This window comes from Trichosurus vulpecula, chromosome 8, assembly GCF_011100635.1.
Source record: "Trichosurus vulpecula isolate mTriVul1 chromosome 8, mTriVul1.pri, whole genome shotgun sequence".
NCBI classification, from domain to species: Eukaryota; Metazoa; Chordata; class Mammalia; order Diprotodontia; family Phalangeridae; genus Trichosurus; species Trichosurus vulpecula.
This window is the reverse complement of record NC_050580.1, coordinates 59,522,637-59,546,816: the sequence shown is the minus strand read 5'-3', so window position 1 is coordinate 59,546,816 and position 24,180 is coordinate 59,522,637. Positions and strand designations below refer to the sequence as shown.

Here is a 24,180-nt window from a genome sequence, read left to right as displayed (position 1 = left end):
TACATATAACCATGTTAAATACATATAATATGTGATTTCATGCAGAGTAATTGAAATGTAATCTCAGAGGGAAGTGTAGGGTGGTAGAGGAGACCAGTCCCTGCTGCACTTAGGGAGAGACTCAATGTCAATAACCGAATACCAAGTATGTATATACTTTGGATGATACAAAGTTGCAGAAGGTACTCCCCTGGCCTCAGAGTTCTTATAGTCTAGCTAGAGAGAGAAACAATGAACATAATAAATGTTAAGTGGGATTACTTCAGTATTTCAAAATGTCTGTCATTTCATTAATAATAATAATAACAATATTAATGATAGTAAGCATTTATATTGGTGCTTTATGGTTTGAGCCACACGCTACCCCGTGAGCTAGGTGCCATTCAGGAAGGAAGGAAACAAACATATATTAAGAGCCTACTATGTTCCAGACATTCCAAACTTGCAAAGTGCTATGCCCTTTAGAGTATTATCTTATTTATTCAGTCGTGTGCCAGACCCAGACTGAATGAAATTGACAAATGCTAGAAATTCAGGCTTGATTTATTGTTTGGATTGTCTGGGTTAAAATGATGGGGAAAAGGTTAATAATGCAGAGTATTAACTAAAGTTAACAATGAGAGCTGGTTCTTAAAAATTTACCAGCACAACATTGGTGTGATTATCTTCATTTTATAAATGAGGACCTGAATTGGAGACATTGACTCCCTTAATGTCATACAGCTAGTAAGTGTCTAAGTCAGGATTTGACCTGGGTCTTTCTGTCTCTAAGGCCATCACTCTGCCTACCGTGTCACCTGACTAGATATGGATTTTGTTTCCTATGGTATCGAATACAACCTCTCCACACTGTTTCGGAAGGTTTTATAAGTTGTTAATGCCTCCAGAATTCTTGATTGAGTCAGGTGATTGAGTCTGTAGCAATTGGCCTCCCAGATATGGCTAGTCTGGCAAACTATATATACATTGCCAGACTAAATTAAAAGCATCTTGTGCTTGAAATGACAAGCTAGACTAGGCCTGGCAGTGCTTGTGCTCCGGAGGCAAATTTTTTAAAGAATTCATTCTTACCATAATGAAGCCTCCTTTAAGTGAAGAAAATAGTACTGATGCAGAGAAGATTTCTACCTACAAGAGTCCCTAATCGGTTCTACACCGAGGGAAAGAATACCATTGTTAAATATTCCTCCTTTGTTGCCCCAGCAATCCAGGTCAGTTTGACCACAATCTCTTAATAATATCTGGGTGTGCTACACCCAAGTATTAATTCATGCTCATGGGGAAGGCTTCAGAGACCAGGAAGAAGTTACTGACTTAGAATGGCCCAAGGGCCAGTAGGAGTGTGATCTAAGAGTGGATCATTCATTCATTCTGCATTTCTTGATACCTTCTACTGAAAAGGCACTGTGATAGGAGTGGAGTGTCTGCTCACAAGGAGCCTGCAACCTATTACATGGAGATATACAGCAGATACAAATAAATACACACAAAATTTGCACAAAGTAATTTTGGTAAGGAAAACACTAACCGGGCAGATGAAGAAAGGCCTTATGTAGAAGGTGGTACCTAACTGTACCTTGAAAGGAACAAGGAATTCCAGGAGACATCCAATCAGAACACAAAGAGACTCCCCCAAAGAACACTCTTTTCCTCCCTCCTTTCTCATACTGCAGATCTTTAGGTCTGGCTTAGATAAGTCCCAATTAAAAATTAATATTGGTCAAGAACTATAGGCCAAGATGTACAGGAGCAGTTGTTCTAAGACGTTCTATAATGGAGCTGAAATTCATGCTATTAGCCTTCCTCAACTGCCTGTTACTGGATTCTCTTAGTCTGGAGGTAGCAAACACATAGCCTATGAGCCTCATGAAGCCCACAGTATTCTTGAAAATGGCCCAAACTAGATTCAAATTTAGTTCCTATCTGATTTTAATATATCTATGTATTGATAAAAAAAGAAACATATAAACATGTGGTTTTCTAAGTCAATATGAGGTCCACAAAGATCCTTATGTATGGTTCAGTGGTCCCGGATTCTGTTTTAGTTTGATATCACTGTCTTATACCACTTTCCATCCTCTGCCTAGTCCCTGGCTCTAAATTATTGAGCTTTTGATCCAGCTAGGCCTTGAGGCACTGAAAAGATGGTCATTGTACCCACCAATTTCCTCAATTTCAGAAGACTTCCTCCTAAGGATCATAGAACCATTGAGAGAAGTAAATTAAAGGTCAGAGTCCAACCCCCTTGACTAATCAGGACACTGAGTCCAATAGGGGCATAAAGATTTGTCTAAGTTCACATAGGTAGGAAGTAGTGGACCATACCTTTTTGTAAGTATTCTTTTGAGCCTTAGTCTTGTTTGCAGAGCTCCCTTGCCAAAGGGGAAACCTCCTGGAGAGCAGAATGAGAAAGAAGTGACCAAAGGCCAGGGTAGGGAGAGTAGAAAAATGCTTGTAAATACATCTATGGCTTAAGGGCCATGGCGCTAAGCTAAAGTTAGGAGACTCTAACTGGCTTATGCTTTCCCATCTGTAAAATGGGAATACAAAGAAAAATAGCCTACCTACTTCCATTTACTCTGTAAATATCTTGTATGTACCCAGTTATTACATGTCTCCCCCATTAGATATTAAAAACAACAGCAATAACAATAAGCATGGTAAAAACCGATGATGATGATGATGATAACGATGATAAAAATTTCCTATTAGAATTTGAACTCTGTGACAGCAGGGACCACTTTGCTTTGGTTGATTTCCCAGCACACAACACAGTACCTGGTACATAATACTTGAATCTTATTGACTGACTGAAAGACAGAAGTTATGAGAACAAAAGACAGGAAGACCGAAAGACAGGAAGTTATGAGAACAAAATGATACGCTTTGCATTAGGAGTCAAGGAGCGTTCCTTTATTCTAGGCATAGCTTTTGCTATTCTGCTCAGTTTCTGCTCAGTTACCTTTTGAAAACACTAGGCAAATAGTAACCCTGTAAAGAAAAGCCTCTTTCCCTGGGATCCTTACTACATGGACCAGTCCTGAGCTCATGTGTGTTTCTCTAACGACCCAGAAGTTTGGAGCATCACCTGTTCCTTGGATTAGATGTCAGGGTTTCAGGTCGCCTGAGCTTCTCACCAATGATGCGGCATGTCACAGTTTGGAAAGGGGGCAGATCTTACTTTCTAAGCCTCTCTCCGTGGGAACATCAGGCAGTGGGGAAGTCATGAGAGTGAGAGAGTCAGAGGTGGGTATCTTACTGAGATGCTTCTATTCTTTCCTTCTGCAGTATTTCCCCAAACTTGGAGCTTGAAGCTCTCTTCAAACGTCACTTTACTCAGGTGGAATTTTATCAGGGTTCAGTCCTCAATCCACATGACCTGGCAAGAGTCAAGGTAAGGTGCAATTGGCTGCTTCAGCTTTCAGGTCAGTTCAATGAGTGTATTTAGATGCCTACTGTGGTGCTGTGGGGACAAACACAGAACTCCTCTGTCCTCCAGCTTACAGTCAATGTCTCTTTTTGGGTTTTTGTTTGTTTGTTTGTTTGGTCAATACATAGGGAAAGCAGCAATTGGAGGACATCCCACTATTTTAGGGGTGATTCTAACACCTCTTGTGAGACAAATGGGAACTCAGAACTTAAATAACCAGCTCTTGTGTCCTGGGATCTGTTACTGACAGAGAATAAGAAGAGAAAAATCCTTGTTCTTTCCCCTTGAATTTCATATATTTGGAAAAAATCCTAATCAATTCTCTCATTTTTTTTTGTTATCTCCTTCAGAGTACATATTATTGGTCAGCACTAAATAAAGGAGACCGATATATAGACTCAAGGGTCTGATTCCAGATTAACAGAAGACTGGTGTTTGAATCTGGCTTCTGACATTTGTTATCTGTATGACTTTGGGCAAGCCACTTCATTTCTCTGGACCCAGAGTTTCCTCATCTGTCAATGAGGGAATTTGCCAACCTCTCAGGTGTCTTCTGGTTCCGGATATGCGAACCTCTGGGACCAAAGCAATTCACATTTAAATGGGCTATGCTTGACTTAATGGTTTTTCAAATTGGATTACTCTCTCCTGAAGAGACAATTAAGGAACTAAAAAAAAAAGTTTAAAAAATTGGAGAAGGGGGAAGGTTTTTGTAAGCTAATATTCATTTATTTATTTATTTATTTATTTATCTATTTATTTATTTATTTATTTATTTATTTATTTATTTATTTATTTATTTATTTATTTATTTATTTATACCATTGAGAACCTGATGGAAGCTGCCACATCTCAAGGTGTCTGATATCAAGTTTCAGGAAGAAAGATAACTCCACTGCAAATGGCCAGGGCACTTGATTTTCAAACTCTAAATATCAGAGACACAAATGATGCAGCAAGCCATCGTCTCTGTGTTGTTCCATTTCCTGTCTTTTTAATTGGATATGAACAAGTTAGAAGGCTCTGGTCTTAATGTTATATTATCTTTATAAAGCAGCAATAGGGTTTTCCTTCAGCTTTATGCTTCCAGGGCCCAAGTATACTACATGAGTATTGTTGTAGTTTTATTCTTTTAGTTGAGGCTGCATGTTCATGAGTGAGTGCAGGCCTGTGTGTGTGCACACACAGATTTAATCTAATTTCCATAAGCAAAGATTCAATTTATCTCTCTTCCCCACCCTCTTTAAATCTACTAACTTCTCAGGAAATGCCTAGGACAGTTTGGCCTGAGGGGAGTACTGAGCAGAGAGACTTAAGAAAAGTCACAGTGTTTTGACAATCACTGGCCCCTGGTACTTTACATGTGCATTTGTGATTGGCTGAAATATAAGCCCTTGTTATTGGGAGCAGAGGCTCAACTAGGAATTTTATATCTAAGGCAAGTATCACAAAATGTAACTGGGGTAATTTGGGACATTTTGGGGCAGAGAAAAACAGATCAGATTCCCCAGGATACTATTATCAGGCCACTGCTGGTGATGCCTCTGTATTGGGGTAAGAGGGCACAAAGAAATAGGGAAGAAATCCAGCTTGTCATCTAGTAGGTAACAATTTCAATTAATTAATTAATTAGCTAACTAGGTCCTAAGTTCCCCTGTTTAGAGGCTGAGGGACTGCCTGTGCCATCAATGTTCTCTAAATTTAGTACACATGAAATTTCGTACCCTTAAACAAGGCACTTGGTGCCTCAAGGGACAGTTCTGATTGTTAACATTTAGCCTAAAAGACTCAGGTAAATTCTTGGATATTAGCTCCAAGAATGTCTAATTTAGGCAAGCTAGAGGTAATTTGAGAGTACATCTTTAATCTTTTAAGTATAACACTGAGGAAAAAAATCATGCTTTTGAACCCAACCTCTTTGATGCAACTGTAAGAAATCTAATAGTGGAATAAACCATAGATCTGACACAAAAAGCCATTGTTTTTTTGTGCTGTTGTGTCTATTTTTTATTAAGACCAACTAATCTTAAACTTATCCAAAGGGTTCAAATTACCAAAAGAAATTTATCATTAAAGCAATATTATTAAATAACAATTATTAACACAATTGCCTTAATTGGTCAGTAAGCAATTTTGTTTTGACTAACATTGAGGAAATCTCAGCCAGGATTAGGAATATAGCAATAATACCAAACTACCCCCCCCCCCACCACCACCACATGTGCATGTGCATAGACCCCTACAATTCTTAATGGTTATATTAGAGCACAAAACTTAGTCCCCCTTGAAGGAGAAAGCTAACTTTGCATGGATATTTGCTCAAATTCACATTTAGTATATCCAAAGGATAGGTGTTGCCTGGATTTCTGATTTCTCCCCTCTTCCTCTAATATTTGATAGATGGAGAGGAGTACTTTAACCTCTTTGCCTTCCCTTGCCATGGAGGTAAAAAGGGACAATAATACAGTAGGTAAAGAAAAGGGAAGAGAAGAGGATGTAAGACCTAATTAATTGCTTGTTAAGTAAATTGGAGGTGGGTGGATGTAAATCACTATGCAAAGCGAAAAGTGTAATTATCAAGGTGCGTGTAGTGCAATCCAGCAACAACAAAATTAAATGTTTACATCCTACAAGAAATCGCAGCCTACACTCTCAATGAAAACTATAATCTCCGACGCACTTGCTCTCCTCCATGAAGCACCAGGTTCTCCAAGAGCTGTCAACTGAGAGAAATTGCAAGCAAGCTGAGCTATTTATGTGTTTGTGTTTTGTTATTTTCCTTTGGTGTCTTAGATAGAGTCAGCAGATGCGTGCCTAATCCTTGCCAATAAATACTGCGCTGACCCGGATGCTGAAGATGCCTCCAACATCATGAGGTAACTATGGGGAAGCTGGGGAAAGGATGTGGACTCTTTGGTGTGCTGCCCTCTCTCTTCACTTGATAAGTCTCTAGGAAGTTCCAGCCCTTCTGAGTGTTCCTTGTCTCCCTTCTGAAGTTGTCTTCTGAACTTTCTATATGATTGAGACAATGGTGGTGGCATGGAAAGCCATCATTAAAGTGGGCTCTGGAACTACAAAGGTCAAAGCAAATGGGAAGATGAGAAATGTCAGTTCAGGCTCCAAGAGGGAAGGAGAGGCACAGAAAGGGAGTGTAGACCGTGGGAAAGCAGCATGGTACATGCTGAGTTCAAATCCTAACTGTGCCAATTACAACTTGTGTGATGGTAGACAAGTCCTTTAATTTCTCTGTGCCTCAGTAAAATTAAGGGGTGGTACTGTTGACCTTTAAGGTTCCTTCTAATCCTATGTCTATGATCTCTATGATTCCTTTGAATGTGAATGATGTAGATAAACTGGTGGTTTTCCATTGAACTGGAAGGTACCTAGGTGTGCACATGGGAACGTGTGCATACACACACACACACACACACACACACACATGTGCATGCAAACACATACACACAAACACATAAAGCCCTAGTGGCAGCCCAAGGATATGAAAATCATCTAATAGTTACACCCATTCCAGTTTGACATTTGGGTCTCTTATTGAAATATTGGAGGGATCCATGGCAAGTAGACTTAGTAGATATATCCAAAGGTCACGTGAGGTAACTGTTACAGAAATTAATGGACTTAGTAGGGCCTTATAACCAGTAAGTGTCAGAGGCCAGATTTGAGCCCAGATTTTCCTGACTCTCAGCCTAGCCTTAGAGGCAACCAGGTGGTTCAGTGAATACAATGTTAGACTTCAGGTCAGGAAGGCCCAAGTTCAAATCCAGCCTTAGACACTTACCAACTCTGTGACCCGAGGCAAGTTAACTTCTACCTGACTCAGTTTCCTTATCTGTACAATGGGAAAATAATAGCATTTACCTCTCAGAGTTGTGAAGATAAAAAGAGAAGATGTTTGTAAAGCAGGGTACAAATTATCACCACTACCATCATCGTGTTGTTATTATTATCATCTAATGTTGAGAGAACTGGATTAGGAGTCATAGTCCTGGGGCTCAGTTCCTTGCTAGGGCACTTCACTAGTTAAAGTGACCCTGGACCAGTCACTCAAGCTCTGCCTCAGCTTTTTATCTGTTTAATGGGAGGGAATGGACTAGACCACCTTGAAGGTTCCTTTATCCCTAAAACCATGTCCTTGTGAAAGTGGGTTAGACTTTGAACTGTCTTCAGGACTGTATTCCAGATAGCCCTTTTGTAACTGCTAGTCACAGTATAGAAATTCCACTCCAAGGACTCCGGACATGTGCCACTCTCCCTCCCCCCAGTTTAAAGGTGTAATAACAATTAAGTTGGGTGTCTTTGATTGAGTCTTATTAGATGCTAAGCCCCAGGCCCAAACCCCTATCTATTAGCTGCTAAGTCTATGTGGGCGTGAAGTCCTCAGGGTCCTAAGGGGAGTTGCTAAGACCAGAGCCAATACTAAGAGCTTAAGTTCTGGTTGCTCAGATGACCTTTTGATGATGGCTAAAGAGTGGATAAAAAGAGAGAACAGAGCTATTTGCTTAGGGTTCTCACTCTTGGTGCAGTGCTGATGTGGAGGCTCTGGGCAGCTGTAGTGAAGCGCCCTCCAGCTTATAAACCTGGGTGTTTGGACTTTGTTAAACTCTGGTTAACTATGAATTGAGATTTGAATCAGATAAGATCTGTCTGTTGATGTTTGTAATTTGTTTGTATTTGCTCTGAAGTTCAGGGTGCTGGCTTTTTCCTCTAAACTAAGTGAATGATATTTATATATTGGATTAAAGTAAGATTAATAACCCCTTAACAGTTGCTCTCCTTAGTAAAGCAGATCAAAAGAACCTGGGCTTGCAGCATTCCTGTTGTTGGGCTTGTGTTGATTTTTCACCCCCACAGCAGCTGCTAGCCGAATTGTTGAAATGAAAGGTCAGCATGGTCTCACGAGCAAGTATCTAGAAACAATCAAAACAATCTGGAAGAAGGAGGAGCTAAGCAAAAGTATTTACTTGCTGCTCATTTCCAGTGGATGTCTTCCATATTTTTGAACATCTATCCTATTGACTAGAGAGTGTTACTGAACCCTTCAGTATTGTTCAGGTTTGGGTATAACTCTGTTCAGGAAAATTTGGCTAAGTTTTTGGGCCCTGAAAGACCTAATACTTGAGAATTCCTCTCATCTCTTCTGCCCTTTCTTTAATCAGTTGTCCCAAGAGACGTGAGCTTTCCTGTCTAGAAGTAGGTGGCAGGTCATGATGAAGTAAGGTTGTTCTGACATATTTAGGAGAGAGCAAATCATCCCATTAGCATCTGGCCTTGGTGTCTGGCAGGGCACATCTGTCAGGATCTTTTTATTCCTCTCACTTTTCTTTAGCAAATATGCCTGCCTATTGCAAGCATTTGTTAACTTTCTTAATCAGGCTCTCAGTTGGCACTATAAGGTACAGAAATAACTTCTTGTTTCATATTTCATATATTTTTTTTTACCTACCTCTTTCTACCCCTCCCTACTACTACCCACCAGTTCCTATGACCCTCAGCAGGAATAAGATTGTAGAGACCTTTGTGTGAAGAATCCATCTATTCTATGTTTAAAGGGTGGGGGTATCCCTCCCTGTACCCCCTGGCAATACCATCTCACTCATTTCACCTGAATATTTCCTCAGTCATTTTAAGGGATAAAATGCAGCCCTCCAAGGTAATAACTAGATTTCATTGTCTAGAGAACATTCAATTGAGAGTGTCTCTCAGCAGCAGGACAAAGCCCAGAGAGAAATGCTGGGATGGCAACTTCTTCTGTGTATGCCACCTGGAAGGTCAAGTTCAGAAATATCACTTCTCTTAATTGACACATTTTATTTAAGCCACAAGCCTGAACAGTTTAAGATTTTGCACTCTATTAAAATACTGATGTCCAAGGGTGATTGGCATGATGCCAAGGCATAAAAATCATTTAGCCAAATGAAACTCACTTCTAGTTAAGGTAAACAAATGCCTTGATTTCTTCTCTGAGGCCAGGGGAGCAAAAAGAACATGGGAATGTTGGGTTAAAAATGAGCTCTGTTTTTGCTTATTTTATTTTCTTTCCTACATTTGACTAAGAAAACAGTCTGTCTCCCTTAAATAAAAATAGCAATGATGAATTTGAAATTAGCTTGCTTAGAGAGCTGACCAATGTTTATGAGCTGATCTCATGATGACTGGGGCCTTCTATTCCTTGAGTTATAGATAAGGGCAGACACAATGCTTTCTTGTAAATAAAATTACATACTGCAAGAACAAAAGCCCTGTGTGAATCTATACAGGAGGAAGTCTTGCTATCTGTGCATTTCCCTAGTTAACATCTATAACATTTTAGGAGGAAACTGATGCCTTGCCTGAGTCTTCCCTACATCCCCCATCCCTCCCACCTCAGCCTTTCCCCTGTATAATATGGTTTATACATTGTCTTAAAAGAGATGAAATGTGGTTGATTTAATAAAACATAGACTATGGCATCTAGGTTTAACTTTCAGTAAGAGTAAGGTGGAGAACACTTAATAAGTCAGCTTCCATAAAGGGTTAAGCTTAAAGAAGAGTTGGCTTGCAAAGTAGGGCTCTGATCTTGAATTTTATTTTTCTGGTTTCTCCATTTCAAGGGAAATGTGCATTCCTGTCCTGATTTCTGACAGACGTAGCCATAACAGTGACTTAGATAGCTGTGCTGTGCTTTTGATTTTTACTGAGCACTTTTATGTCCCAACAAACTTGGCAGTTCGCATGGCTAAAGGCTTTTATCCCCATTGTCCAGATAAAGAAACATGGGCAAAGTGAGGTTAAGTATCTCACCTAAGATGATGTAACTGATTAGGGTCAAGGCTAAGATAAGAACCTAAGGAAATGCTATTCCTCCCAGTCCTCTTTTCCTGGTAATCCAATGTAAATCAGTACCATGTACAGGATGGGACCTGTGGTTTAGTTTTATTCTGAAGAGAGAAAGATGAAGGTTTCAGAAGGAGGAGATTCCCAAGAACCCACAGTGATTCTCAGCTAAGGTCTGTGCTCATTGAAATTCATTAGAAGTTCTCATTTAGATGTGCCACTGAGAAGCACAGAATCTCATTATTGAGACCTTGGAGGCTATCTAGTCCAACTCATAGCATAACAATGATCCCTTTAAAATAAGTATAACAAGTGGGCATCTTTTCCTCAAGATGGGAAACCCCTTACCCACCTCCAGAGGCAGCCTCTTCCATTTTGGAGCATGCCTCAGACTCTTAGGAACTGTTGTTGGCTTATATCAAGCCCAAATCTGACTCAGGGCAAAGTCTGCCCACGCTACCATGAAGCTCCATTCTCTTCCTCTGCTCTTAAGAGATGAAAAAAGAACAATGGATAGTGATAGTAGATGTTAGTTAGTATGTTGTTTCTAATGATCTGATGATCTGGATTTTTTTTCTTTTAAATATGCCCAAGACATTCTTAAGGTACAACTGGGAGTGATTGCAAAAACAAAACCAAACAAAAAATAAATCCCTGCAAAAAAAGAAATGAAACAAAAAGAAAATGTCCCAAACACCTTGAGGCTAACATTCTATCAGAGTGAGTAGGACTCACTCTTCTTTAAATTTCAACTAATACTAGGGTTGTTAGCAACTTGTAGGGAGTTAAAGGAGGTTTCAGAGTCATCTAGTCCATCAGTGCATAAACTGAGATGTATAGATGTGAACTGCTTTCATTAAGATGTCATATAAATAGGGGCCAAGCTAACATAAGAAAGGAATCTGACATTCTTTTGTCCTTAGAGGGAGGAGCTAGGAGAAGTGGCAAGAAGTCTGAAAGAGGCAAATTTAGGCTTGATCTATGGGGAAAAAGCTAAAATCCCAAAGCATCCTAACATGGTTATAATATGATTTGCACATGAGTGGGTTCTGTCCCTTCCTTCTTTCCTTACTTTTGGAACGACTGGTTGTTGGCCTACATTTGCTCCAGTTAGAAATAATATAACTGGTATTATCATAGTGGGAACACTCAACTGTTTTAGACCCTCCTCCTTCAATTCAGTTCAAGAATTCACCAATAATTTTCAATCAGAATTTATTGATCAGAATAGATATTAATCACCTGCTGTGTGCAAAGCACTGTGCTAGGTATGAGGATACATAGATGAAACTGATTAACATCTAGTTCTCAACAAGATGACATCCTACTCCTCAGTCTGTCAATAAACATTTATAAAGCACATATTATGGGCCAGGCATTATGTTAAGTCTTGGGGATACAAAGAAAGCTAAAAGTCCCTGGTCTCACGGGGCCCATGATCTAATGAGGGAGACAATATGCAAACCACTATGCACAAAAGATCTATATACAAGATAAGATGGAAATTATCAACAGACAGAAGTCACTAGAATGAAAGGGGATCAGGAAAGGCTTCCTGTAGAATGTAGGGTTGTAGCTGGGATTGGAAGGAAGCCAGGGAAGCCAGGAGGTGGAAATGAGGAGAGAGAGCATTCCAGGCAAGGCAGACATAATATCTACACAACTAATGATGGTGTAAAGTGATGAATGATGTGAGTAAAGAAGAGATACAGACAAAGTTGTTTGAGAATATCTGAGAGGGAGAAAGCTTGATTAACTAGGGAGGTCAGAGAAGGCTATAAGGAAGAAGTGGCACCTAAACTTCATCTTGTAGGAAGAATTCTGAAAATCAGAGATGGAAAGGGATGGGAATCTCGACTTATGAGAATGTCTGGAGGTGAGACCATTGCGTCCAAGGTAAAAACCTGGAAAGAACCTCTGGGTCAGAGTTTATTAGCTCTTTACATGTCATGGAACCCTTTGGCAGTCAGATAAAATCTATGTACTTCTCAAAATAATGTATTTAAATAAAATAAAATACATAGGACTACAAAGGAAACCAATCATATTGAAATATAGTCAGAATATTAAAAAAAACAGTAACAATACCTGGGTCCATCCTCAATTAGGAACCTCTACCTAAGTCATCTAGTCCAACCACCTCATTTTAAAGATGAAGGAAAAAATAGGGAGCTACTAAGGGTTTTAGATCAAGAGAGGAGACCTCAGCTTTGGCTCTTTCTTTTGTAGAGTAATTTCCATAAAGAACTACCACCCGAAGATCAGAATTATCACCCAGATGCTACAATATCACAACAAGGTAAGGAACTGAGAGCCTGCCTCTCTCACGGGTGTATAAATATGGAACCTATCAGCAGTGTGTTGTTGAATATTTAACTGGCTTGCTGATAAATATTTAACAACTGGCTCCCTGGGGTGGTGGGGTATGGACACACAACACATTTTGAAGTTTAATCTGCATTAACATTTTCTCCATTGTGTTTTTTTTTTAAGTCTGGACCATCAAAATGATAAATCATTCCTGATTTATAGCATTTGCCAGTTTCCAAGGTGTAAATGGTCATGCTGAAAATTCAACAGTCTGTTCCTGAGAACTGGTTCAAGCTGGCTCCAGGCCACCTATGGCTTCCACTTTTTTTCATTAAAATATATATATATACATATATATATATATATATATATACGTACATATATATATGTATATATATATATTATGATTCTCCCTAATTAAATGTTAAAACAATTTTAACATTTGGTCTATTTTTTTAAGTTTTGAGTTCCAAATGGCTCCCACTTTCTACTTCAACTTCATACTATCGAAAAAGCATTATGGAAAAAAGAGGTATGATAGGTAACAGCCTCTTTGGAAAATTCCTTCTAGCCAAATATCCAGGTATTACTGGGTCTTTGCAGAAGATCTTTATTCATAAAAAATAGCTAGCATTTATATAGCACTTTAAGGTATTCAAAGCTCTTCACACAAATTATTTAATGTTTAGATAACTGTGTGAAATCTATACTACAGGTCTTACTGTCCTCATTTTACCGACAAAAAAACTAAGATTCTGAGAGGCTAATGAACTTGTCTATGGCAGCTAGGTGGGACTATGGATGGAACACTGGGCCTAGAGTCAGGAAGGCCCAGGTTCAAATATGGCTTCAGATACTCCCAAGCTGTGTGACCCTGGGGCAGTCACTTGCTCTCTGTTTGTTTCAGTATCCTCATCTGTAAGATAGTGGTAACAGCACCTACCTCCCAAGTTTGTTGTGAGATTCAAACGATATGATCATTGTAAAGCAGTTAGCACAGTGCCTGGCACATATAGAAATGTAATTTATGTTATTAAATTAAATGTTTATGCCACATTTCTATTATTAACCTTCACACTTATTCCTTTAGAAGTGTCCACTGTGTATGGAGCTTAGACACAATCCTAGATTATATTTTGTTCAAACCGCCAAATTTCCCTGGTTTATGCACTTCATTCATTTAGTAGCAATGCAATGAGCAGCTGTTATGCTCTCAGCTGTTTATCTGATTGCTGTGGACAATACAAGAAAGAAAAGATGGAAGAGACCCCACCTTCAAAGAACTTCTAGTTCATCTGGGTAGGCAAGGCTGACATTCCCAAAGATCAATTACACCTTAATGTCACTGTTCAATGCTGTAGGACCCAAGGAGATAAGGATAAGTATGGTCTGAGTGGAATGAGCAGTTTGCTATGAATTTCTGAACTCTTAAGGAGATGAGCTAGACCTAGGGGGAATTTACATGAGCAGGATTCCTGCTTCGGGTGTGGGTTGAAAATTTCATCCTCCAGGACCTATTTAACTCAGATATTTTGATTGTAAGGACTTGAATCACCCCCCAAAAAGTTTAGAATAAGCATTGTTCATTTCAGGGAGGGAGTTTCCTCTCAGAAGATCTAAAAATTAATGTATAATTTCTTAAGATGTATAGTTTAAGAAAGTGCATATGTTTGTGAGTTTCAGGGGATATTGAATTTATCAGTTTTCTTTTTTCTCTTCTCTTGTGATTTGCTTATTTACAAACTAGAACCCAGGCTCTCTTCCTAAAAACAATACTTTTCTACTGAGTAAGCTCCCAGGAAAACAGCTTTTGGGTAGGGAAAGTTAGCTAGTGACTTCTTTCTCTGTTAGAGAGTTGGTAGCTTATCTTAGCAATGAGTCCTAAAGACTGGAAGCTACTATGTACCTGGGTCCAGGTGTCTTAGTTGGATACAATAACTCCCTGCTGGATCAGGAGTGAGAGTGATCCCCATCATCCAGCCCTCATTCCCTACATAACAAACAATATGATGACCCAGAGATGACTCCATTCTGCCAATTGCAACAGCCCCATGCCATTATTCCTTAATTACTGGCAAATGATGACCCATTTTTGCCATGTGGGAACCCGCTGGAGGCTATTCTTTTGAGTGTACCCTGCTGTCAGTGATTGGCCCTCCACTCGGAGATCACTGTCATTGCCAACCATTAGCCAGCCCTCGGCAGGTGGCTGTTTTTCTGCAGCTCAACATTACATGGCAGACAGGTTTGGTGGTGGCCACCCAAGGTCACATTCATCTGTCTGTGTCTTGAAAACCAGTACAACCCTGAGCTGAGCACATGGAGACAATGTCAGTGACTAACCAACCCCAACTTGCAGAAGCTCCTGAGTTGTAGCTCAATAGCTGGTGATGGTCCATGGGACTTTCCCTGGTTCTGGTGCCAGAATTTTCCCAGCTTTGACCTTGACATTGATGGATGATGTTAGTATAGAGCTGCATGTCCACTGATGGTTATTTATTTCAGCAATTTAAAGTTTGGTTGGGCTGGGTTCTCCCTCTCTCTCCCTCTCTCTCTCCCTCCCTCTCTCTCTCTCTCTCTCTCTCTCTCCCTGTCCCTTTCCCTGTCCCTCTCCTCCCCCCTCCCCCTCCCCCTTCTCTCTCTCTCCCTCTCTGCCTCCCTCTCCCTCCTTCCTTCCCTTCTTCTCTCCCTCTCTCTCTCTCTCTCTCTCTCTCTCTCTCTCTCTCTCTCTCTCTCTCCCCCTCCCTCCCTCCCTCCCTCTCTCTCTCTCTCTCTCTCTCTCTCTCTCTCTCTCTCTCTCTCTCCCTCCCCCCCCTCTCTCTCTCTCTCTCTCTCTCTCTCTCTCCCCCTCCCTCCCTCTCTCCCTCCCTCTCTTTCAGCTTTAAGGCAGATTTAGAATGGATGGGAATGATAATACTATATATTTGGAAAGGGGTTAAGGCTCCTTCAAATTAGAAACAAAGACAATTTTTTTGATGTATTCAGTTGAATTTGAGTGAAATGATTCCTGTCAAAGCTAAAACAAGTCCACCAGCCCACCACAGTTTGGAGCCTGTGCCTAGGCATGGCTACTTTCATCTTCAACATCTCTTACAAATGTAAACTGTATAAATTGTTCAAAAATAATAGAGGGCATCTCTCCTCCATTCTTACTTGCCCAAAGCCTGATTTCTTTTTAGTCTTTTAGTCCCAATTTATTTGAGTCCTGCGGCTGTGCAAAAAATCAAAGATTGAGACTTTAGCCAGGCAAGTCAGAAACATAAAAGCACCATGTCCTGATGGCAGAACTTCTGAGATTTCTAAACAGAGAGGGGAGAATTGGCTTTGACAGTTGCCCAGACTCTTTTTTCCACCCAATCGAGAGCCAAGGAAATGCCTCAGGAATGCCAATACATTGTTACCAGAACCATCTTCAAGGGGAGAGGTGGGGAGGATGAGTGAGGCTATGATCTTGGCACCTCCCTTGACACTCGCGTCTTCATCTAAACAGCCTGCTGAGCAGCACAGTCAACAAAAACCAGCCCTAAGCTGAGGTCAAGCTTATCATTGCTGTGCCCAGCTTCCCAGTGTGGTATAGTGAATTCCTCCTGGTTCTGGAATCAGAATACCTGAGCTCAAATCCAGCCTCTGAAGCTGTGTGATACTGGGTGACTCACAACCTCCAAAGATCTTGGTTTTTGTAGAATGCGCTTTTCCATTGTACCACACTCTCTCATGATCCAGGATAGGCAGCTGCACATTTCTGTGCCATCAATCAAGCCTGACCTTCAAATATAATTATAACAATCCTTTGTATTTATATGATTTGTTGTTTGTTGTTATTAAGTCATTTCAGTCATGCCTGACTCTTTGTGATCCCATTTGGGGTTTTCCTGGTAAAGACTGGAGTGGTTTGCCATCTCCTCCAATTCATTTTACAGATGAGGAAACTGAGGCAAAGAGGGTTAAGTTACTTGCCCAGGGTCACACAACTAGTAAGCATCTGAGGCAGGATTTGAACTCAGTTCTTCCTGAATACTGGCACTCTATCCACTGTGCCACCTAGCCTCCCTACATTTGTATGATACTTTGTGTTTTTTTCACTCATTTTGTCTTCTTTAGTTCAGGAAATATTTAATTTAATGAGCACCGATTAAGCCCTACTATGTTGAAAGCTATGTTACATAGTGGGGACAATGCTGGAATTCTGGTCAGGAAGACCTGTTTTTGGACTTTCCCTTCGCTCCTTCTTAGATGTGTGACCATGAGCAAATCAGTCCATTTGTCTCAACTTCCAGAAACTCCCTAAAACTACACATGGGTTGTGTTCTGCATCTGAAATCACAGGTTCTTGACCTAATAAGTATGTTCAAGGCACTGGTGATGTGAAAACAAACAAAGAGACAAACAAACCAAAACACATCCCCAGCTCTCAAGGAACTTGTGGCCAAAGGGTGGGGAATAAATTATCTTCTCATAGAACTTTAGACATCTCATAGAATTTTTTGCAGAAAAAGATAAGCCAATTTTGGCATGCAGAAACTTAGGGGAGTGGATTTCTAAGCGAATTGTCTGGACAGGTGGTACCAGCAGCCCTGATCCCTCAAGCTTCGTAACTCTTGGACCCATCAGCCTAGCCGTAGACCCTAGGAGTGAGGAGAGCAGAGCAGAAGGGATTGATGCTCCCCAGAAGCACTGCTTGTAGGACTGAAAAGCATTCAAGGCACCACATTTCTATCTCTGAAGGAAAAGAATGATGCCATTAGGCACTGTTTGCTCTCAGTGTAGGGAGCTTTGGATATCTTTGACACCTCCCTTGACACTCCCCCTCTTCATCCAGACAGCTTACTGAGCAGCAGGTCCTTGGAGGTTGGGAGGCACCCAATATCACACAGCTTCAGAGGCTGGATTTGAGCTCAGTTACCCTGATTTCAGAACCAGGAAGAATTCACTGTACCACACTGGGAGGCTGGGCACAGCAGTGATAAGCATGACCTTGGCTTAGGGCTGGTTTTAGTTGACCAGGTTGCTCAAGGATACTTAATGTGAATTGGTCCTTGATGAAGGTGAGGGGTAAGGTGGGGATGGGAATGGTGAGGATGGCCACTGGCAGTGCTTGGATGTAGCTTTAACTCTTCTACTCCTCTTAATAATAACTGTTATTTTAAACTTTTCAAGCTGTTCTGACATGCCCATTTAATACGATGTTATCCCACTCAATTTTGTTTACAAAGCAGGAAGGGCTGATGCGATTATTTCGATTTTGTCTGTAAAAAAAAAATTGAGATCATACATCATAGATCTAGGGCTGCAAAGGGCTTCAGAGTCTGTCTGGCACAACCCCTTCCCTTTACAATTGAGAAAACTGAGGCCTACAGAGTTTAAATGACTTACCCAAGGCCATATAGAAAATAAACATCAGAAGCAAGATTTGAACACAAGTTCTCTGACTTGAGAGCCAAAGTTTTTTCCACTGTACTAAGATAATACTAAGATATTATAGGGCAGTTAGGTAGTGCCGTAGGGCAGAGTGCCAGTCTTCGAATCCAAAAGACACTGTCTTCCTGAGTTCAAATCTGATCTCAGATACTTACTAGCTGTGTGACCCTGAGCAAGTCACTTAATCCTGTCTGCCTCAGTTTCCTTATCTGTAAAATGAGCTGGAGAAGGAAATGGCAAACCACTCTAGTATCTTTGCCAAGAACAACAAAAGATAATAATATTTTAAAGATAAATTTTATTAAACCATTTTGCTTTAACTTCCCCTTCATTTGCAAATACATGCTTCCTCTCTGCCCTACCCAAAGAGCCATACCTTGTAATGAAGAGTAAAAAAATCTTCAAAATTAGCATAGCAATTGAGATGAAAAGTATGCACAATGTTCCACACCCCTAGTACCCCCCCTTCTCTAATGAAGGTTAGGACCTCTTCTTCGTGGCCAAGCTACAGCCTTTAATTATTATCTTATGACTTATGAATAAGTCATATTCATGGAGCTCTCTAAGGTTTGTAAGGCTCTTTCCCTACCTTGTAATGTATATAGAGGGGAATTATCTCTGGTGAAGCTCAGCAATGTTAAGTGACTTTCCCAGAGTTATGTTTGCTATGGGGGTGTAAAACCAACAACAACCAGCACACAGAGCACTGGTCCTTTTGATCTGCTTTACTAAGGAAAGCAATGTTAATGGGTTAACAATCTTACTTCAATCCAGCATACAAATATCATGTACTTAGTTTAGGGGAACACCCTGAATTACAGACCAAAAACACTTCCTAGTTATCAACATCTGAGTGTTCAGCCAAGGAGCTCATTACAAGGGCTGGCCCAGAGTCACAAGCCACTCCTGCCATGGCTCAGAGCTCTGAGGGCCACCCCCAGTATCACATCAGATACAAATAAGTGACTCCCAATTGTCTCAGTGTTGAGAAATACAAAAACATCCCACTTTATCTGCCCCTTTCAAACAAAGGCCAGAATCATTAAGGTCAACAGCAAAAAGTCCCACCTTAATTACTATTACACTGTCACTTAGAAAGTGATTAAAGAATCAGAATCTGGGCTCAAGCACAATTCTCTGATGCCAGGGTAAGTTTTCTTTCCATTCACCCTGACATAATTGTGAATTTCCCAAGGTTGCAGAAGTGAGTGGTAAATCAGCCTACAATCTAGGCTTCACCACTCTCGGTTCAATCCTTTCCCTGTCTCCTGCATTTGAGGCAAAGGCCATGAGCACTGTGACTGGAGAGAAGCTTCTAGCCTTGCCTTTGGGGCATAGATATATTTTCTAAATTAGGGGATTTGTCTCCAGGCTCCTGTGCTTCTCTTTGGGCTTTTTCCATCAGGCCAAGATTTCTTTCCAATGAAGATGCCAAAAAGAGGTAGAAACTCATAATGTGAATCCCCATGGCAGATCATCATCTTTTTGTTTCATTCACACAGTTTTTCTTCCCCACCCCCACCTCACTCAGTGATTGGTGAAAGTGTGCTGGCCAACAGAAGGGCAAAGGAAGCCCCAAGTAATGGAACTAACTTGAATTTCACATGTAATGACATGTAAAATATGTCTAAACAAAGAATTCAAACCAGATGGAAAAGTAAGGGGCTAGGAGTCAGAGATTTGGGTTATGGGTGAGAGGACTGAAAACTTTGTATTTTGACAAGTGCATGGAACTTGGACGGATCCTCTAAGTGGAACCCCCACCCCATTTGAAACTCAAGAAGCCATGGTAGTCATATCTCACACATCTACAGCAATAACCTCAGAATTCACTTGCCTCCATGTTAGGGGTCTTGGTCACTGAAGCGCCAGTGGCATGGTTTCTTAAGTCCCTGGGAGCTGGAGTAGAGGACCTCTGAGCTCCTTCCACATCTATGATCTCATATTTTGCCCACATTCTTGGTGCATTTAAATTCAAATTCATACTTCATCACCCAACTAGTTTATTCCAAAGGTCAGTGCTAGAAGAGACTTTAGAAAATATCAAATAAAATATAAGTTTTTTTGAGAGGAGGAAGCATTTTGTATTTTTGTCTGTATCAAGTACAGTTCCCTGGCACAGAATGGACACTTAATAACTGTTCAGTGTGTGATTATTTGATTGATTAATCTAATTGAATCACCTCGATTTTACATATGGGGACAATAACTCCCCGGGAGCTGAAATGAGTTGTCTATAGTCACTCATTTAGGAAATGGTCAAGTCAGGACTCAAAATCTAGATTTTTGTCTCAAAGCCTAGGTGACTCCACTGAGATATCTTTGAAAATAAAGCAAAGAGTGATATTCCCAAAGTAGAGATCGGCAGGGCATTGAAGAAAAGATGACTTACTAGAATTGAGTGTCTGGTGGGGGGAAGAGAGGGACGAGCAATCTTAGGGGGCTAAGCATGGATCCTAGCCCAGACTTAATATTAGTATTTTTGAATCTGTCTCCATCAGGCCCTTGGAAGAGTGATCTTTCCCAGGAGCAGCTAGGGTTGGGTCAGTACTCAGATGAATAGAGAGACATCCCCACGTAGAGTAGTAATTCTGAAAAGAACCAGAGAGATGTCTTTCCACAGCCTGGCACAGAGAACTTTCTTACCCTCAAGTAAGACTTTTGAGCATATCATCAAAAGTGAATAAAGTACAATCTTTAGCATTCCCAGTGCCATAAAGAAGATAACCAAAGAATCACAGAGTTCTATAATATCTTAGAAATCATTCAATCCAATCTTCTCCTCACCAATGTCTCTTTTTGTCCTCTTGATTGCTTTCATTAGCTGGGAGTTCACAGCTTTACATGCAAGTCAGTTTGTTGTGAGCTTTTAATTGTTAGGATAGTCTTATATTATCCAAAATCCCTCTTCCTGTAACTTCCATGTGTTGGTTTGCTGCCATGAGGAACAAGGCAGAATGTGTAATCCATCTTCCACATGACAGCCCATATTTTAATATGACTATCATGTGTCTCCTTAGTCTTATGTTTGCCTCTCTAAACACTGCTAGTTCCCAGGACTCTTCCTTACTCTGATATGGTGTCTAGAGTCTTTAACATCTATATAATTTTTAGTTTATCCATTTCTTTTTAAGGTGTGGAAGCCAGAATTAGGTATACTACTTCCAGATGTATTGTCTGACTAGTGTAGAGTACAGTAGGATCCTTGCTTCCTTTGATTTGGATATCAGACTTATATTGTCAGCCTGAGGTAGCATGAACTTCTCCCCCCACCTCCCCTTATCCCCAGCCATGTCACACTCATGTCTCCCTCATTTTCATCCATATTGTTGAAACAAATGTTGAACAGGCCTCAGTCAAGGACCATGAGTCCATCAACAAGTATCCAAGTGCCTCGTGTTTGCCTAAAACAATGATCTGGCTGTGATGGTACAAAGTCTGTGACAAGGCTTACCTACAGGGAGCTTCAATTTTAGCTAAAGGGCTCACTTGGTAGAACAGCTTAATTTGTCCGACACAAGAGAAAATTCCCACTTTGTACTCTTTGGCTAAAGAAAGGAAACCAAGCTTAGGGAATGGACTTGGCCCTAAAACTAGGGAAAATGAGAAGAAATGAAGAAAAGTCCCAGGAAATTAAGGAGATCTGGTCAACAGCTGAATTGAATGGAAATACTAGCTTTCAGAGCCAGGCAATCACAAAGAGGTGGTGAATATGACTCTTGTCACTTGGTAAATGCCACATTCTTGTAAGGATTTTTTTTTGATGGAGAAAAACCATTTCTTTCTCCCTCTGTTTCTCTAAAGTGGTCTCCTATACCTGTATTTGTTCCCTCAGGCCCATCTGCTGAACATCCCAAGCTGGAACTGGAAAGAAGGAGATGATGCAATCTGCCTTGCTGAGCTGAAGCTAGGATTCATAGCCCAGAGCTGCCTGGCTCAAGGCCTCTCCACGATGCTCGCCAATCTCTTCTCCATGAGGTCATTCATAAAGGTAATGTCTTGTCCTATTAGCGAGCATTAGTCCACGATTCAATTTGTCGTGGGGTTGAGTACAGAGCATAGCTTAAACTCAAAACAGATAGACGCACATTACTCACTTTGGTTGGGGAGGAATTCTTGCTCAAAGATTTGGGCGCAAGGCCAGCTTCTTTCAAAATTATGTTTTTATTTTTATTTGGCACATCCACGGCCATTAAATGATTGTTCAAAGCACAATCCTCTCTCTCTCTTTTTTTTTTTAGATAAACCACATGTTTATCTATCAACAAAGCCCCTGCTGTTAAAACAAAAATATGATTTATATACATTCCATATGGCACCAAAGTGCCTAAAGAAAAGAATTATCATTTTGGTCTTTTACATCAAGTGGCTGGTGGACCTCTCACTGTGCGAATAAATACAGACCATGTGTTTGTGCCGAGGCCCAAACCCCAACAACATAATTCATTTATTTATTTCTCCACAATCAAGGGGGCCATCAGAGCTTACATGTCATGGTTGTTTGAGTGGAGAGTGAGGAGATGAGCAGCCTTCTTGGCAACACTGCCCTTTCAAAGTCTGAAATTCAATCTGTCCCAGCCACTGCTCATCACCCCACTGTTCATCCCATGGGTCTGGCCAGGAAGCCACTTCAACCCCCTTCTTCAATCCCCCTACTCTTGTCCCTTCCTAACAGGGATGATGAAAGAAATGACCAGCTATGCCCACAGGAGGGGGAGTGTGAGTGAGAGCTCAGAGGACCTCTGATACTGGAGGAGGCCTCCCTTGGAATTGAGACCATTGAGAACATGGTGATTTTGGCTTTGGGGAGCTCTGAGTCTAGACAGTCATGATAGTTAAACATATTCCCCTCCCCCCAAAAAACCCTAATTAATTTGGGTTCTCCTCTCTTGGAATTTGAAATGATTCTAACCAAGTAGTAGAAGTAGTAGTAGTAGTAGCAGCAGCTTGTATTTCTAGAGTTCTTTAAGGCTTACACTGTGCTTTCCTTGCAAACATCTTATATGTTGAGCAAGTTCATAAGGACAATTTGGAGACTGAAAGGAGATTTTTCCAAAATGGCCAGACAGATCATTACCCCTTAGGGTAATAAACCTTTATTAAAGGACATTTTCACTCATACAAGAGAAATCAAAAGAGCTAACTTGAGACACCCAGGGATGAGGGGCCATAAAAGATAGTACTAGGGAGCTTACCAGAATCTTGCTTCTGATAGCCTTTACGGCAGATGAAAGGAGGGTCAACAAAGGTCCTGGGAGAGGCCAGCCTTGAACATGGCACAAATGGGTTCTACTAAGTTCTTGTCACTACTCTTAGTTGATGAGTGCAACAGCTGGCTCCTTTGTCACCTCCACATCAGGGCAACTTATCATCAAAAGCCGAGTGTTTTAGATGGAATAGGGGAGAATCTCTTTTGAAGTGTATCTTGGATTTTCTCCCTCCATCTCTGATGCCACAAGCAGGGAAACATCTGGGATTGCTGCACAATATCCCAATTGTATAGACATGGGGCATAGAAGAATCCAGTAAAGCGTAGAAAAGCTAGGAGAAGGAGATGTTAGACAAGAAAAAAAAGTATGTCTCCCTTAGAGTACAGAGAGAAGATTTAGGAGGATTTAATTTGTTATTTGTTGTTGTTTTTATTGTCCCAATTATATAAGCAGTGTTATCCCTGTTTTCTACATGAAGAAACTGAAGCTGAGAGGTTGGGCCTGGTCACATGTTGAGCTAAAATCATCATTAGGGTTTAGACTCAAATTTCTTCTTATTCCAAGTCCAGAGATCTTTGCTCTGGCCCCTGGTTCAGATATTTATGATCTAGGCTGAAGTTTGTGACTGGACTACTTTACCCATAGTAAGAATAAATAGAAATTTGTGGGATAACAACAGACCCTCTGGTGGAGGCCAGAAGTACTGCTTTCAAAAGCAAGAGACTTGGAGTTCTTTGGTGCTAATGGCTTTTGCTGCTGACCAACACAATAAATAACTTACTTTTATTGAGGAGGTGTTACTGGGCTGGGATTTGGAAGACATTGTAGGCAGAAAATGATGAGGTGCTCAGATGATTATCATAATCTAATCTAAGTGGTGGTCTTCTGTATATGTCTTTCCTTCCCTCTTCTATGTTATAAGCTTACTGAGGACAGGAACTGTGTATTAGTTTTGTTTTGTTTTGGCATCTCTAAGGCATC

General features: G+C 40.7%; 1 protein-coding gene across 6 annotated transcripts in view; it reads left to right on the top strand.

Moving 5' to 3' along the window:
- KCNMA1 (potassium calcium-activated channel subfamily M alpha 1) overlaps window positions 1-24,180 on the top strand; it is a 901,346-nt gene that overhangs the window by 654,461 nt on the left and 222,705 nt on the right. For all 6 annotated transcript variants that reach the window (XM_036736100.1, XM_036736099.1, XM_036736098.1 and 3 more), the window contains exons 11-14: window positions 3,289-3,394; window positions 6,224-6,306; window positions 12,491-12,560; window positions 21,825-21,980. In XM_036736100.1, coding sequence (XP_036591995.1) covers window positions 3,289-3,394; window positions 6,224-6,306; window positions 12,491-12,560; window positions 21,825-21,980 — 415 coding nt within the window. The remainder of the gene's footprint in view (window positions 1-3,288; window positions 3,395-6,223; window positions 6,307-12,490; window positions 12,561-21,824; window positions 21,981-24,180) is intronic.